A 16,825-nucleotide genomic window follows, 5' to 3' on the forward strand; every position below is an offset into this window, starting at 1 on the left:
ATATGGAGATATCCTATGATGAATGTGATTCTAAGGAGGATATGCATCATTATAAAGGCTGGCAGCATTAACTCAGCAGCATTAAAGTGTGTTATATTTTCAGGAGATCAAAGATTTTCAATACTGTTAGTGACAGTGGGGAATAGGGTTGGGTTCCATTCAAATTTCATGTCACAATTATAGCAATCAAAATGATTATGGTTATCAGTATTATCATGGTATTGTTTAAATGACCTGAAAATCTTCAAAAAGTCCTGATGTTATACTGAACAACTTTAGAAGCACATTTGTTACGTGAAACATTAATTCATAAAGCACAAAACAATTTAACAAACACAAAATAATGAAAGTAAAACAATAAGGGTCTCGCTCAAAGTGGTTGCTTTTGTCCACCTGTTCTTATTCAAAAAATGGTGCCGCTAAGCGAAACGATGTCTGATGGGACGCATTTACTGCCATTTCTGGACTAACAAGACAGAACCACCAAACCGTGAGAAAAATTGTGAGCTCTGGAGAAATGGTGCACGAAATGTGCATTGTCGGTTAATACATATTTAATTGGATAAATTCATAACAACGATTAATTAATTAATAATTAATTATTAACATCCCCAGTACACACGCACACTGAAATAATTTCACCAAGTTTTATATTGAAAACCCCTCAGTGATGTCAGTGTTTTCAGTGACTCTGAATGTTGTATGGGAGACTGTTGCTAACTTGGTTGATACTTGGTGCAGCAATCAATCACTGTTTTAAAGATAATTAAAATTTTAAATGGTAATCCTAACCATCAGGGATTTTACTGTAGTTTGTTGTGAAAACTGTTATTGTTTCATAATGTCATTATATTTGTTGGCAGCATTGACTCAGCAACTTTTAGGCGTGCCATTATGTCAAGACAGTTGCCGAGGCTGTTGGGCTGAATGTTTTGTGAAATTCAGGAAGTGTTTTATTTCCTCGTCAAGAGGACAAAGGTTGTTAATACTGTTGGTGACAATGGGGGAATACCTGACTGAAGTCTGTGCCTGCCTATCCCTGGTTGCTCTCATGCATGTCCATTTTGCACTCTTGCTCGCTCACAGAAATCTCACTCTCTCCACTCTTGCCTTTATCCAGGCTTGGAGACTGCAGTCACTCCGGAGTAGAGTGGAGAAATGATTAGCCAGCTTTTGACTGACCTTCTCCCCAGCTTAGAGGCAGCTTTAGGGGGGCCCTTGAATAGATGACAACCTCAGGGTATATAGGATTCTGCACAAACTGAAACAGGGTAAAAGGCTCATACTTACACAGTATCTGGACTGACTTTGGTCAGGGCTGGATTGGTTATTTGGCCTTTGTGGACACTGGCAGCAGTAGCCCAATGCAATAACACGCCAGAGAAATGGGAGATTTCTATGTGTATCTGACCCACTTGTCTCTTTATGATGTAAGACTAGTTAAATGTAGGCCTAAAATGACTGTCTCCAAGGGGGAATTTGATGTGCTGACATTAATGTCTTACTGTCATCTACTGTAAGGATCTGGGTCAAAGTCAGGGTAAGAGGAAAAATTACCTTGAAGATAAGGGAAAATGGTTGAGGTGATTCAGGGCAAAGCAGGCTTGCCTCAAGCATTATGAAGCTCTGAAAGGCTTTGCGTTGAGGTCTGGCATGGCTCCCTCTAATGTATCTGGTCAGTGGTCAGTGTACATAGTCTTATGTACACCACTTTCCCAGTGGGTTTTGGTAAAAGCAGTGTCCTAGCCAGTGTTTTTTTTTAGGATAGTTCAGAATTTCTTAAAGTTGTATACCTGTCCATAGTCAGTGTATTACCTACAGCAGATGGTGGTTGACATGCCTGCAGTTTGGAGAAGCAGCAGGAGTACTGGTGCAGGAAGCTGAGCAATGTACTGGTATGGACAGGGTCAGCAGTAAAATGTATTTTAGCCACTTAAATAAGGTCCATCAAGGCAGCGGTAGTCAAGCAATTCCAGTTTTTTGCAATATAAAATTGCTGCTTTTGCCTTTGGAGTTTAGTTGGTTTCGAGAGAGAGCAGTATTTGGGTTATAAAGGCTGTCTGATGACAAGGTAAAGCGGTATAAAAAAATGTAAAAATAGCGTACACTTAAACTGATAATGATTTATTTTTTAGGTGAACCTTTTATTAAACTGGATAAAATACATTTTGCTATTGACCCTGTCTACAGAAGTACATTGCTCAGCTGCCTACACTCCTGCACCTATGCACCTGTATCTCGTACAACTCCACTTCAAAACATCTGGACTATCCTTTTAAAGGGAGTGTGCGGAGGGCGAGTAGTTATATTCTCATCTTCAGAAGCATCAGTACATCAGTGATGCTGATGGTAGAGCAAAATCAAGCTTGTAATTCATTATTGAATAGTATGATTAAAAAATTATAGCAATTTATTCTCATGAACAATGCATCCCTGGTGCAAATCAATTTGTTTCAAGAGTTTCTTTCAGTCAGTTTAGACAAGTGCAGTGATTTCATTTATTTTATTATGGTATTTTCAGAAAATTCTGTCGACTTCTTTGAAAATATGTTTTTAAGGTGCAATGAGAGAATAAAGGATGTGTGGAGACATCAATTTTTGGCTTTGTTTCTAAAGTTTCAGTTTCACATTTTCAAAGTTTTAATGAGTTGATTGACAAAAGCCCCTCACTGGGGTGATTGGTAGCCTTTTTCATGTGGACTCATTAGATTGAAAAGTGGTGAGCCATTCGGTTTCATCTGCATCACTGTCATCTTGTGTGACAGCAGTGTGGACGACGTTTTAACCACTCCACTGAACCACTGTTACTGTTTCTCCTTTGATTATACCAGAGCCCTGGGACAAACCAGCGCACAGAACACGGTGTCTTCAAGGTCAGCTGTGTTTAGTCAGGCTGCTGCAGAGTTGAGGTAGAGGGAGAGTGAGGTCGGGTAAATAAGTGACAAAAAGCTACCATTTCAGGGCTGATGAGAGCCTGTGCGAAAGAAATTTAAAGCTTGTGTCCAATCAACTATTTTTTTTAAAGCACCGAAGTGTTTGAAGATGTTTAATGTGTCCAAGCTGGGCCCACACTAGAGGATAAACGGTCAGATTTTAGGTCTGATTTGCTCCTCTCAACAATTGCGAAGGTGTTCCTGATTCAAGACTGGTCTGAACAGATTATCTCCCGAAATGGTCCTGTAGTGTGAGAGATTTATAGATATAATCGTAATGTTACCAACTGGATTGGAGTCTAGTGATGAGCAGAAACCTGCAATAGCTTATGACAACGAGCTGACCAGGAAGTGTCCCTAACCAGATGTTGCAAACTTGTAGTAGCTTGAAGCATTTGGCACTAAGAATAAAACTTTGAGTCAGCTTATCTCTAGCTTGCACTACAAAATGTGTGAGGCTGGGACAGTGGAAAGATGAACAGAGATGTTTTATTTAATGTCTGTAAAGTTTGAATGAAGATGACGATGATGCAAAAGGATTCCGGTGAGTTTGGCGAGTACAATTAAACAATAACAATCTGAGCCTGTCACTGGCGAAAACAAGTGCAAACAACAAGCAAGCGTCGCCTGCTCTGCATGCTCAGTGGATTCGCCTGCATGAGGGGGCTGACAGCACGTCGCGTTGCACTGCGCTGCGTTTCTATCACCTTTCATCACCGTTTGTTTTGTGGTTTGTGGTGATTTAGAGACTATTTTGAGAGTTTACAGCCTGTCATGCTGTTTCATTGCGCTGTCTACAATGACACATAAAAAGAGCTGAAACTTGTTTACCCATAGTGTATGTGGTCCTGAGGATATTTTTTAATAAGTACACCAGCTAATATAAAAAATATAATTATGATTACTATTGATTCCTGATTGAAATCTTCTCCCTGTGCATTTCTTTAAGCTATGTTTTATCCTGTAACTGTAATGCACACTGACTGACAAAGGGACCCCCCCCCACCACCCACCCATGATAAGGTTCAATTAAAATACAATGTAGCACATGCAAGGGAAATAGTTAAACAAATAAATAACCATAAATATGAAAATTGTGTACAATAATCATGGTGAAAGTACATTCTGTTTTCTGGGGCACCAACGTGCACAACACTGACATCTCAGGATCTTTCCTGCCTCGGTTGAGATTTTAAAATACTCTTGTGTTCACCACTTTGTTTTTGTTCATTATTCAAGTTGTCCACTAAATAAAAATTCCTACTTTCACGTAGTTTTAGCTTTGTGGATTTTTTGGCCAGTATTTGGTTTATTTTAGGAAACCTAATCAGACTTTGATTACCAATTTGGTTACATCTCATCCAGGATGAAAATATTTGTATTTACTGTTCTCTTGTGTATTCTGGGTGCATTTGTTATGATTATATTGTGGTTAATTTGGTTAAAAAACAGATGCAAATGAATAAATAATTGTTTAGGTTTACGTGTGTGTTTTGGTCCCACTCAGCTGTCTGTTCCTGCCTCTCAGCATATGTCTGGGCTCTATAACTGTGTGTGTTTGTTTTGAAACTGGTAGCTGGCAGAGGATTCGTGCTTCCATAGCTTTAATTTGCGGCTCGCGTCTGCCCATTCCCAGGAGTATCCAGCACTTATATATCTATTCTCTCTCATCACTGCAACACCACCCACTGTTGCCATGGTTTCACTGTTCAAATCCTGAGGTGACAATTCCTCATCAACACACTCCTGACACACAAAGCTAATTATCTGACGGTTACTTACACAGTCAATATGACAATCCCCATTCTTCCCATCAAACTGTCTGCCTGTGTGTGCGTGCACGCCCCGCTGTGTGTCTGCAGTATGTGTGTGTGTGTATTTGCATAAATCTGATAACCCTGTGCTACAGAAATCAAATGATGGAAGTTGATATTAAAAGCAGAATAGCCTGGGTCAGTGCGAGTTTGTAATTTCACACATCCTGGAAAAGAGACCTCCAGAGTCCTGATATAACTTTTATATTATAGAGTACAGAGCAGCAGACCTACACAGACACTGAACAGACAGACAGCTTTTCTTTCACTGTGACGTGCAGTGCAGTGTGATATTGGTCTAGTTTTCTCTTGGGTCCAGCCCTATGATCTTAGGCTTTGTGCTGCGCTCTCGCTTAAGTGAAAGGGTAGCTGAGAGAGATAAAAGATCAGATTGAATTGATTATTCACTTTGGTGGAAACACCCCCCCTCAGTTTGGCTGTCAAGATTCTCAAAGTTTGAAAGGAATGCACAGAGCGAGAGGATAATACAGATTAATATTTATGTGTATCATAATACGGTATTCATGATAGTCACAAGTAATGTATTAGTCAATCAACATAAAATGATTCAGCAACAGTCATGATAATTGATTAATCATTGTGGTTATTCCTTAAGCAAAAATGCAGAACACTTTCTTGTTCCAGCGTCTCTTTTTATATTAGGGTTGAGTGATATATTAAAGTTTCAGCTGAGAGATATGTGTGTGAACAGTGTGTGAGTGGTGAGTTCGCTGCACTTTTGTTATGTCCAATAAATAAATGAAATAAACTCACAAAATGTCAAGAAAGGAAACATTTTTACACTTTACATTCTCATTGAATGGATAAATACAAGATTCTCTCTTTTATGACAGAAAAGAGACCAGCGATGGACTCTCTGTCAGCCAGTCGTTGGTAGCTGATACATACGTTCAGTCACCCAACCTTACTGTATATCTTTGTAAATTAAATACTATTAGAGTGTTGGACTGTTGGTAAGACAAAGTAAGGAAACAATTCACAGATTTATTGATAATAAAGATGTTATTTTGCAGCTGTAGTGATAAAACAACTGACTTCGAGCAATGCATTTGGTTCAGGTCAATATGCTGTCACACTTGTGTGGTCAGGACAAAAACAAGCAGTAAAAGTAGCTACTTACCAGCTCTTACCATTTAAGTTAACACCTCTTACTTAAAGGAACTAAAACTCATTCAGTTATTGCTTCATGTATTAGATTTTACTTGCAGTGAGACAGCTGTGATGGTATGTTCAAGCCTGCTGCAGTTATTCCATAATCACCTGATCGTGATTGTTTTAGCTGACCGCAATCATTTTTCTTAATCACCTGAATAAAAGCGGTTGGATGAAGCTAAAAGAAATTTCAGATCTCCATCTCTTTTTCCACACTGGTGCCTTTTTTTTTAATCATCTCATTTCCTTCCTTCGTCTGCTATGCTTTAATGGCACCTGAGTAGAGAATTAGTGCCTTCAACTGTTTATTTGAAGTTGTTTAACTTTTAATATTCACAGAATTGTAGTGGATGCACATTACTTAGCATTTTCTTTTGCAGATTTTCTGGCAATTTGTTTGAAATTTGTTCTAGATTGTTGTAGATGCCAAGGACATGCCCTGTTTTGCCCATTGTATATTATTTATTTTGATAATTGGAGCATATCTTTGCCAGTAATTTCTTTGTGTATTTCAGTAGTAAGCTTTGTATAATTATATCATGTCTGCCTTGCGCAGTTTTTGTTTACAAAGCCCAAAGACATACAGAAATACATCAGGCTTATACTGTAATAGTAGCATTAAATTAACAGAAAAAGACCATTACAATTTCAAATAGCAATTGTTTGTAAGACAATTAATTTTCAACTAAAATTTCATGACTGCCATAGCCCTATGCCAAAGATGAATAAAACACACAAAATAATGAGAGGTTTTCCAAAAATGTTCCTGAGAATTAAAACCAAAAGGCCAAAGCTAGTATGGGAGAGCTGTCATCATTATACTGTAACAAATTCATTAGCAGTGCCTGGTATCTCTCAGCAGCAGTCTCAGCAAAAACAGAGAACTCAGTTCTCTGTTTTTGTTTGTTCCTGTAAAATCTGATGCTTCGTACACTCGGACTGCATCAGTTTGTCGGCTTGAGCCAGCAGTCAGATTCATCTCAGGCTGAATTCTGCCCCTTTTTCTTATTGTGGCAGCTGAAGTGCATCTCAGATCAAGCATCCATTTATGTTGGAGTCTCAGCAACTAGAAATATCTTCAGTTTTACACACAGATTTTCACATTCTTGTTAAAACAATTAGTTGATTTAACTGTTTTAAGTAAAAATACCAAAATAGCAAGTTTCAGCTTATGACATGGTTGATGATTTTCTTAGTCATCTGTGATAAAACTATTAATACTGTTGGGCTTTGGACTGGAGTTGCAGTGGTATGAGATTTTCGTGGTATGAAATTGATATATGTATGAATAATAATTGGCTCAGAAAAATCACAGTTTATATGCTATGACAAAATAATTGTTATTTGTAATTGCAGCAACCCTTAAAGGAATAAAAACTGAAGGATTTTTGTGGTTGAACAAGTGATTTAATATGATTTCACAAAATATTATGTCCTGACAAACATTAAACTTAAACTACATATAAACTTGAAATATTTTTATTTAATAACACTAATGTGGTAGAATTCAATACTGTTGAGAAGAAAATATATATGGTATGATAACCATCAATTTCTTTTACCATGACATGTTGGTCAAAGAAATTTGACATAACAATGGATGTGAGGATGTTGGCTTCAGCTCTGAGATATTGTGATGTGTTTACCCGATTTTCAGATTTTTATAGCCAAACAATTAATAAATTATTGAAGAGAATAATCTTCAAACATTAATTAATAGTTGAAATTATCCTTAGCTGCAGTTGCTGTTATTAATTGATTAATAATTTATCAAGTAAAGTACCACATATTCGCTGTTTACAGCTTCTGAAAATTAAGGATGAAGCTTCTTTTTTCTTTTTTTTAAATCTCTTTTAACACAAATTTTAATATATTTGAATTAGAGCCTGAGCAATATATTAATTGACCAATGTTATTGGCCCAGTATTGACCTATCACAGCTATATCTGTATTGTTATCAGCATGTTGTCCTTTATGAAAACATTTTTCAAAGAAATAGTGCATAACCCAGACCCAGACATAACCCGGCCCCAAAAATCCATTATCAGTCGGGCGTTATTTGAATTATTCATGGGACAAATCAGGTAGTTTCAGGATGTTACCTTGGGCGCTAGGAGACTTATAGACTAAAGAGTTAATTGATTAATAGACGAAATAATCCACAGACTAATCATTAATGCAAATAATCATTAATCACATCCCCAGACCATGTGTACAGGGCATTGAAGGCTTGAATTTAGTCAATTAACTCCCTGTCCTACCTCATCTATCAGCTCTTACTGATTTGTTGCCCATGCAGCACAGCCACCATAACACTCAGCTTGACACACACACACACACACACACACACACACACACACACTAGAGCACAGAACTGAGAGGCAGACGAGACTTGAGTCAAGGATGCACGAACCCTGTTCAGTCTGTCTGAGAATAATGACATGAAACGATGACATGATGATATGTGCTTGGATCTCATGTCAGGTTTGGCTCCGCAGGGACACACACACGTCCTGTCGGCCCGTTATGACTGCATGCATTTAGTCGGCTGTATAAATTATCATCAGACGCTTCCAAATCAAAAGCGACACTTGACTTCGCTTCTTCTACTCATGACTTTCCCTCCTCATGGGTAGTACAGTAAAACACGGTGGAAACCAGCCTTAATTTAATTCCACGGAGTGTTACGCGCTAAATATTCTCGCCAAGTGGATTTCTTTGAAAGGACTGTTAGCCTTCCAGCAGTGAAATAATTGGGCTGTCATTGCATTACTGGGGTTTTTCCCAACCATCGCAGGCTGGTGCAATTCTGTGAGGACTTTACCGATTGCCACTGTGTTTTTAAAAAGCTTCCTCATTGAAAGCCCCCTTTAATGTCTAGCACCAATTGGCCTCTCTTTCTCTTGCTCCGGCTCTATTTTTGTCTCTCTGTCTCTCCCATCCCTCCCTCTGTGTGTCTGTCTCTTTTTTTTCCTGCTCTTCTGTGCCAGTGCTCAGCAAGTTCATACAACTGCTTTCATGCCTGGAGATCTGTGAAATAAACACAAATGTTGGCCGCCTGGCTCACGGACACGGCGCACACTGAATAATGATTACATTTCTGGGGCTGAGCTGCAGCTGAGGCAATACATTAACCAGACTCCTTTCTGCGCTCTGTGGCGGTGGGACGTCAACAAGCCCGTCACCATGACGACACAATGACATTCAGGCAGAAAACACAATGCACACATTCGTCTGCTTGGATACTTTTAATGTGTGTTTTGTTTTAAGTGCTTTTCTTGCATCCTGAGTACAAAACATGTCAGATGTGTACAGTGATATGATTGTAAGTATCAGCTCAGCACAGTTTGTAGTCTAATCCTCTGATGGGAATTCTTCTCCTGTCTGGTTTTGTAGCAATAAATCTGAAATAAGCGAAGCTATGGATACCATTTTTCAATGCATGCAAGAATACGTTTGACCAGCACATATGCATACTTCACCAAAATGTCAGGACACACCCTCTTTTGGGGGCTAGAAAACCGAAAATCCTTCCTCCCACTCAAGCTAACATTAGCTCTCCGTCAGTAGTAACAATTACCGAATGTCGATCAGTGTTTCGAGAAGCCCAAGACGATGCCCTCATGTCTTGTTTTGTCTGCAAACAAATATATCAAGTTTACTGTCATAAAGGAGTTAAGAATTCAGAAAAAAGAGGAGAAGAAGAAGAGAATTTTGACTTTTTTGTAAGCTCTAATTTTTGCCACTTTTAGATGTTCTTGTTTTTCGTTATGTTGTTTTTTTGTTGTTATTTAATTATTTTCCTATTTCTTTTTCATTTATTCAGGATTCTTGAGCAAATGTAACAGTGTTACCCTTAATGTTATTATTCTTCCCTTATTATGATTATTATCTGATGGTTGGGAAGGATATACAATAGCTATAAAGTTGTTTCATACCTTTGTTTCCTTCATTGTTGAGAAGTAACTACTGTGAGGGACCACAGATTAATAAAGGAAGATTATTAAAAAGGGAATCTCTGACTGTACACACATGCACACATACTCACAACTTCAGCTTGCTAAGAGGAAAAATATCTAATCTGAGGTACAAACAAGTTTTGCATTTTTCTAAAAACTGTTCTTCATAAATAAGTTGCATCCTCGGTGCTGCGAGGCCTGATGTGTGCTCTGCTCCCTGTTGTATCATTAGCTGAGTAAAATATGGCAGAATTTACATCCCTAAAGCCCATACTTGACTAATTTAACATCTTTTCTCTTTCTTTTTTTTCTGTTTCAGAGGAAATCAAAGAGGAATCAGAAAAATTAAGGTAAGCAGTTGATTAATTGCGTAACAATAAGGCACTGGGGGTCATTTAATGGGTTTTGTGTCTCTTTCTGCGTGCTCGGGCACTGTAAAATTCATGGTTCAACTGCAAGCCTCTCTGTTGCTTTCTCCTGTGTTCAGACTAGTAAAGGGGATTAGAACTGTGTGTGTGTGTGTGTGTGTGTGTGTGTGTGTGTGTGTGTGTGTGTGTGTGTGCACGCAGCCTCTAGTGTGTTTTTGTTTGCGTCTCTCTGGCTGGCCTGTTCCCAGCAGCCCCTTGCCTTCTCATTAATGGCTTTCTTCACGAACCCCTGCCTAATGCTGAACTTGTTTTTGAGAGTGTGTGTGTGTGTGTGTGCGCGTGTGTGCGTGTGTGCGTGCATGTGTTTGGTGTGCTCGTGTCTAGGCTGCCAAGTAACGTGGTCTTTGGAATGAAACGTAGCATGAGTGCCACCTCTCCTCTTCCTCATCCTTTCTTTCCTCCTGCTGTTTCATTTTTATCACTCGCTATTTCCCCTCTTTTCCGTCTTCCATATTCACTGCCCAGTATTTCTCTCCAGCTTCTCATTCTCTCCAAAATCGACATTACCTGTAACCAACTTCATTCAGATTTTTCCCCTAAGGTTAGGACTTCTAGATCAAAGATAGATAGATAGATGTAGAAGCTTTTGTGCAGCAGCCACACCCACCTCATACAAACGCTGCTGCTTTTGGATTCATCTCGGGTGCTTTACAACTCTCACTTATTTTTCATGTGATATAGATGCAATAGTCTCGCAGTTCTTCTCAGGAATACAAATATGCTTCTTTTGTGAGCCTGCAGTCCTTTTTAAATTGTTTCCCTTTGTGTATTCATTCTGCGGCACAGTTGCATACGAGGCCAGATTTAACAAGGACATCTTCAAAATCTCAGCAGGAGTGCTGGGTGATCTGTATCACAGTTTATGTGATTTTATATCACTCAAGAAATATATATTCTGGTATGATTTTCTGGAAATCCAATCAGGAAACTGTTTATGCAGTAGATAAAAGGACCAGATGCTTATCAACAATGGGCTATATTTGCTCTTTATGTAATGTGATATTTTAAAAAAGCACCTAAATATTGATATATAGAAATGGTGCTTTAGGAAATTATCTCAAAATAAATTGTAAATTGAATTTGATGACAAAACAGATTCATTTTAATGTAATTGTTCTTTTTTGGGGGGCTAATCACGTAACACCACCCCAAAGACGTGGAAAAGGAAACATTTAAGATCGACTTCGATTCCCTTATTGGTTCCTGATATATTTAAGTTGAGCTGGCTGTAGCCTCAGTGCTAGTTGTAGCAACAGTTTGTTTCATTTAGTTTTCATAGTCGAAGAAAAAAAAATCTGCTAAGCCTGCCTGTGCGGCGTTAATCTTATTATAATGTGCTGCTCGGTTGAGAAGGAGTAGCACTTGGCGCATAGTGTCAGAGTGTGGCATTTCTTGAATTTAAGCCCATGTTGCGTAGAAAGATGTTTCAGCATATTGCTGCTGTTTCCACCCTTACTTGAAATAGTTTTCGAACATTGCAAGTTGCACTGTTTTTATCTTTCTTTGTGAAATGAAGCAATGCTTTAGACTGTTTCTTCCTCTCCACTATGACTCCTTTGTATTTGAAGTACCGTATGAGGTACTTCATTAATGCCCTGAAAAGGAAACTGAATTTCACAAACACAAGACAGACAAAAACATACACATCTCAAGGCAGCAGAAGACAAGTGGAGAACACAGCAGTAAATTAAAGTAACCAACAATGAAACTGCACCAGTGTATGTTACTGGTTGTATGTAACATCAACAAGTTTGCAGTATTGTAGATGCATTGGTTTGATGTTGGTTCTGCTACTTGCAACTGTCAGAAAAACATGCCGACACTGATAAAAAGAATTGATAAGCACAGAGGCATATAATTCTGATATTTTTGACATTTTGGGACCGATTCTCAATATTTCTGGTTCTCGATTCCCATCTCTTCTTCTCATCCATGTTGGCTTAAATCAAGTACAGTAGAAAGAATCGTTTGCTATTTTGGGAAACATAATTTGCCTCCTTGCCAAGAGTTAGCTAACAAAATATATCTGTCTGATAAATATGAGGCTACAGTAAGCAGATATTCAGCCTAGCTCAGTGCAAAGACTGAAAAAAGGGGTTAACAGCCAGATTGGCCCTGTCTAAAGCAGAGCCTGACTGATACTGGGGTTTGTGGGGATGATGCTGATACCAATATTAGGGAGTAAACAATCCTAATATTGATATGTCAACCGATATTGCAATGATGTGGTTATCAAACATTTGAGAGGGGTAAATATAGTATATTATACAGTTTGACAAAAAACCTTCAAAACATCAGGGCACTGAAACAGTGAGGTTTCACAGTTATTTAAAAAAAAATTAAATAAAAAGAATACAACGAGAATAAAAAATATGTAGCCTATATATTAAACATGAATTAAAGAAACACATGCCTATAAAACTAAAAAAAACAAAAATTGCATTGCATTATATTGTGATATAGACTGATATAGCTGTGATAGGCCCATATCGGGCTGATGGTATCAGTTTGGCTTTAGTCAAAAGGCAATATATCCATGTACCAGCACCTCTAAACCTCAGTAGTTAACAAGTTATATTTTGTTTCTTTAATCCATGAAAAAAATGCTATTTCCAAAGTCAAGGGTGAACTGTTAAGCTCAAACTTTAAGATGCATAACTATAACCAATACCAGATGACATTTACACCATGATATTGATATTATATTGATCTACAGCTGTACAAATCTGTCTTTCCCTCCATGACAAAATGCACCCTGCTAGCTTCAAATGAAGCACCCGGCGACAGCACCAGGGAGTCGTCAATGTAGACCCCACTGTCTGACTGAAAACCCAGTTAATGGCCATATTATGTTTTATAAGCAGGCTCAGTCTGACGCTGGGCTGATTATAAGGGGGAGAGCAGGCAGGCTGACATTAAGCAGGGAGTCCAGTAATAAGCCAGAGGAGAAGAGCTCCCTGGAGACACACAGCACAATGGCTGAGAGAAATGGAGACCATACAGATGAGCCGAGAGAGGGGATGCTGAATCACAGCTCTACTTTGATGTTATTGTCCAAAAGGTTTTGATAAGGGTGACAAGCTGGTTAAACAGATTCTTCCAAATATCTCTGTTTTTACATTTGTTCTGTAGCTTATTCGCTCTCTAATTCCTCTTTAATTTGTTAGTGTTTCCTCTTTTGTTTTCAGATGTCTCTTGTACTATTTTGTTGGTTCCCTTCCTTTACTAAGCTCCTAACTCCTAACTCTTCCCCTGCTTCTTCTTATGATCTCTTGATCTCTCTCTAATTCCTCTTTAATTCAAGCTTCTTGCTGTCTGGTTCCTCTTTTTTTTTCAAATATCTCTCTTTGTAACATTTTATCCCCCTTCCCTTCCTTTACAAGACGCTTCATCCTTCCTCTCTTCTTCTGTTTCTCTCCGTGATTGTGCCCCCGCTATACTTGGTGAGGTCGTCCCTCTAAAAAGAGCTGAAGTCTTCCTTTTTCATTGCCAAGACATAAACAATACAACCCCTCCCTCCTTCTCTATCTGTCTCCCTCCCTTCTCCCTCCTCCCTCCTCCCTCCTCCCTCCCTGTCTCTGTTCTCCTCCTATTCCAGCGAGTGCAGTCTGGGTGTGGTGGTTGTGTTCAGGGATGTTGTAGACACATTGCTGCTGAAAGCAATGGTCCATACTTTATGTCTGGTCTGTAAAAAAATCAGAAAATAATAGCTGTATCATTTGATTTAAGATTTAGTCGAAGCATGCTCAGGAGATGCTTTGTCAGCATGAACACGTGGCGAGGTCTGAGCCTGAATAACAAACCTCAGGGATTAGTGCCCCTCCCTAAGAGAGATCAAGTGAAAAATTTGAAGCAGTCAGGCTCTACATTAAATTCAGTGTAATAAAGGTTTTGTTACTCTGCATTTTCCCAGAGGAGCAGGACGCAGTGCAAGACACTTTTTAGATTTAGCACATTTAATGTTGTGTTACAGCTGTGGATGAGAAGAAGTTGCTCTGCACAGTCAGACATGAGCACAAATACATCGAAAAGTATCTTGTTACAAATTACAAATAATTGCTCATCAAGTGTATTTAAATAAAATGCAAAATACTGGTATTGAAAATGTATTTAATTATTTGAAAATACCAAATTACAATGTATACAAACTAATATAAAATCATTTTAAGTCACCTCAATATGGGTCTGACTTTCATTCAGGATATCTTGGTGATGAAAAGTTGTGAATTCAGAGCTGCATGCTGTGTGGTTTCAACATGTTCTCTCCAGAAAAAGTCATATAAGTCACCTGTACAATCAGCCTAAAATCCATATTGAACTTTCCTTTCCCAGTGCAGTCAGTATGAGCTGCAAAGTGACTCCCATTCATCAGTCTGGCTGTCATGATTGTTAACACCAGTTTCAAGTGACTGGAGTCACTCTCTGGTCCCTGTGACATCTGACTGGAGCTTTTGGATTTGAATTGACAGGTCTTAATTCAAATCTGTTATTGCATGGAGCAGATCTGATAACAAAGCTTCATTTGATTTAGCTGCTGGCAGAGCCTGTGTTCACTGCTGCAGGGCTCACCTTGTGGGTTGTGGCTAGCTGGCAAAACTTTTAAAACAGAGGTCGGATATTCTGTCTATCGGCAAAGGTTTTCTCAGTCTACTTTGACATTGGTTTAGGAGCCACAGTATAGAGAACTTTAGTCAGAAGTGGAAAAATTACTATGTTTTAAATCAGTCATTTGTGAAGCTGTCAAAAAATGTGTCTACTCCGTTGCATGTTCAGCTGCACTGCCAAACACAGGACTTTCACTCAGGTCATGAGGAACACAAATGAAATATGGTAGTTCACAATGAGCTCCTTGCTGGACCTGACATATTTAATGCAGCTGCATTTAGCCACTGACTGTGATTAGATTGATTGTTGTCCAGTTTTTTTTCTACAGTTGAAACCTGAGGATAAAAATGTCTTACTTGAGAATAAAATGACATTTTCTATAATGTATTTCAAATACACAAATAAAAGCTCTTTTTGGTTTCTGTTACAACTTGCATCTTTTTTTCTGCCAGCAAAATATTCAGAAGTTATTAAATACATTTAATTGAAATACTGTGTACCGTGAAACATGCCACTCTTTGCACTCGTTTTTTCATGCTCCGTTAGCCTGGATGTCTGTGAATGTGTCAGGCTGATTTCCAAACCCTGCTTCTTTTTTCCCAGTGACTCTGGTAGACAGACTGGACCGTGTGATCACTGTGTTTATCTCACAGTCTCTCTATCTCTTTTTTTTCCTCCCTAGTCCACCCAGTGGAGACGGCAAATCGGGTTCCAGCACTTTACCGCCAATCAAATCAAAGACCAACTTCATTGAAGCCGACAAGTACTTCTTGCCGTTTGAGCTGGCATGTCAGTCCAAATGTCCCCGCATTGTCATCACCTCGCTCGACTGTTTACAGGTCAGTGGTGGGACAGGTTGGACTGCAGTCTCCTGAATGTTTACATGAGTGTTTCTATATGGCAGTCTGCTGCATGATGGGTTTTTCATTTGCAATGTCTGTTAAGATCTTATAGTCCAGACATTATGCTATATGTCATGACCCCATACAAACTGCAACAGAAACTCTTTCAACTGCTTAAGTCTCATAAATATTTAATTAATAACATATCAGAAGTTTTAAGAAATCCAAGTGGGAAAAAGTATGAAAAATACTGATATCTGTGATGCCAAAAAACTGATTTATGCATGTCTTCTTGTCTGATGTCCACACAAGGGTTCAATTCTGTCTACAATAAACCAGAAACTGTGTTTTACAAGAGACACAGAGTTGGATGCAGCACAGTGAACGTGCAAAAGGAAACTCTTAACTCGTAGATGCATAAGTGGGTCAAAATGTCCTGGTAGATTTGTTTTCTTTCAATATCCTATAATGAAAATATATCTGGCTGATTGGCAACTTGTTTCACTGCATTTCCATATTCATTTTCAGAGAATCAGTCAACTTGTTGGAGTGGGCAGATTTGAAGGTCTGGACCCTTGCAGAACACGTTTAAGTTAATATTCATGATTGCCAACATTTATGTAGATTACTGCCTGTATGGCAGTCATGAATATTTTGAAAGTAATATAAAATTGCTGGTTTTCAAATGTATTTAAATAATTGTTTCAAATTTATTTTAATCAATGCCAGCATGTATATGGATAAGTGTCAATTTGTTGACTTGTGCACCAGTATCCTCATATAGTGATGCAAATTTAATTATTGTTTTAGAAAGCAAAAAAGTAATGCCAGGTACTTGGATCTCTGAGAACTTTTTATGTTACAGAGGAGATTTTTTTAATGAGTAATAAACATTTGTTAGAGTTTCTGTTGTAATTTGTGGGAGATTCACCCCTTCTTTTTCCCAGAACACCTCTGCTGATAGACCTGATTTTGGTTGGATCATAGTCAGGTGATTTTCAAATCTTCATAAGACTCTCATTAAAAAAGTGTATCTCAGCCAAGTCTTGTTGAGACAACTGAGACAACTTA

General features: G+C 38.5%; 1 protein-coding gene across 2 annotated transcripts in view; it reads left to right on the plus strand.

Annotated features, from left to right (window-relative positions):
* arfgef1 (ADP-ribosylation factor guanine nucleotide-exchange factor 1 (brefeldin A-inhibited)) overlaps positions 1 to 16,825 on the plus strand; it is a 78,105-nt gene that overhangs the window by 17,283 nt on the left and 43,997 nt on the right. For both annotated transcript variants that reach the window (XM_084710379.1, XM_084710380.1), the window contains exons 2-3: positions 10,199 to 10,229; positions 15,595 to 15,751. In XM_084710379.1, coding sequence (XP_084566505.1) covers positions 10,199 to 10,229; positions 15,595 to 15,751 — 188 coding nt within the window. The remainder of the gene's footprint in view (positions 1 to 10,198; positions 10,230 to 15,594; positions 15,752 to 16,825) is intronic.

The sequence above is a fragment of the Lutjanus erythropterus genome, chromosome 21 (genome assembly GCF_056507025.1).
Source record: "Lutjanus erythropterus isolate fLutEry1 chromosome 21, fLutEry1.hap2, whole genome shotgun sequence".
In the NCBI taxonomy this organism is placed as follows: Eukaryota; Metazoa; Chordata; class Actinopteri; order Lutjaniformes; family Lutjanidae; genus Lutjanus; species Lutjanus erythropterus.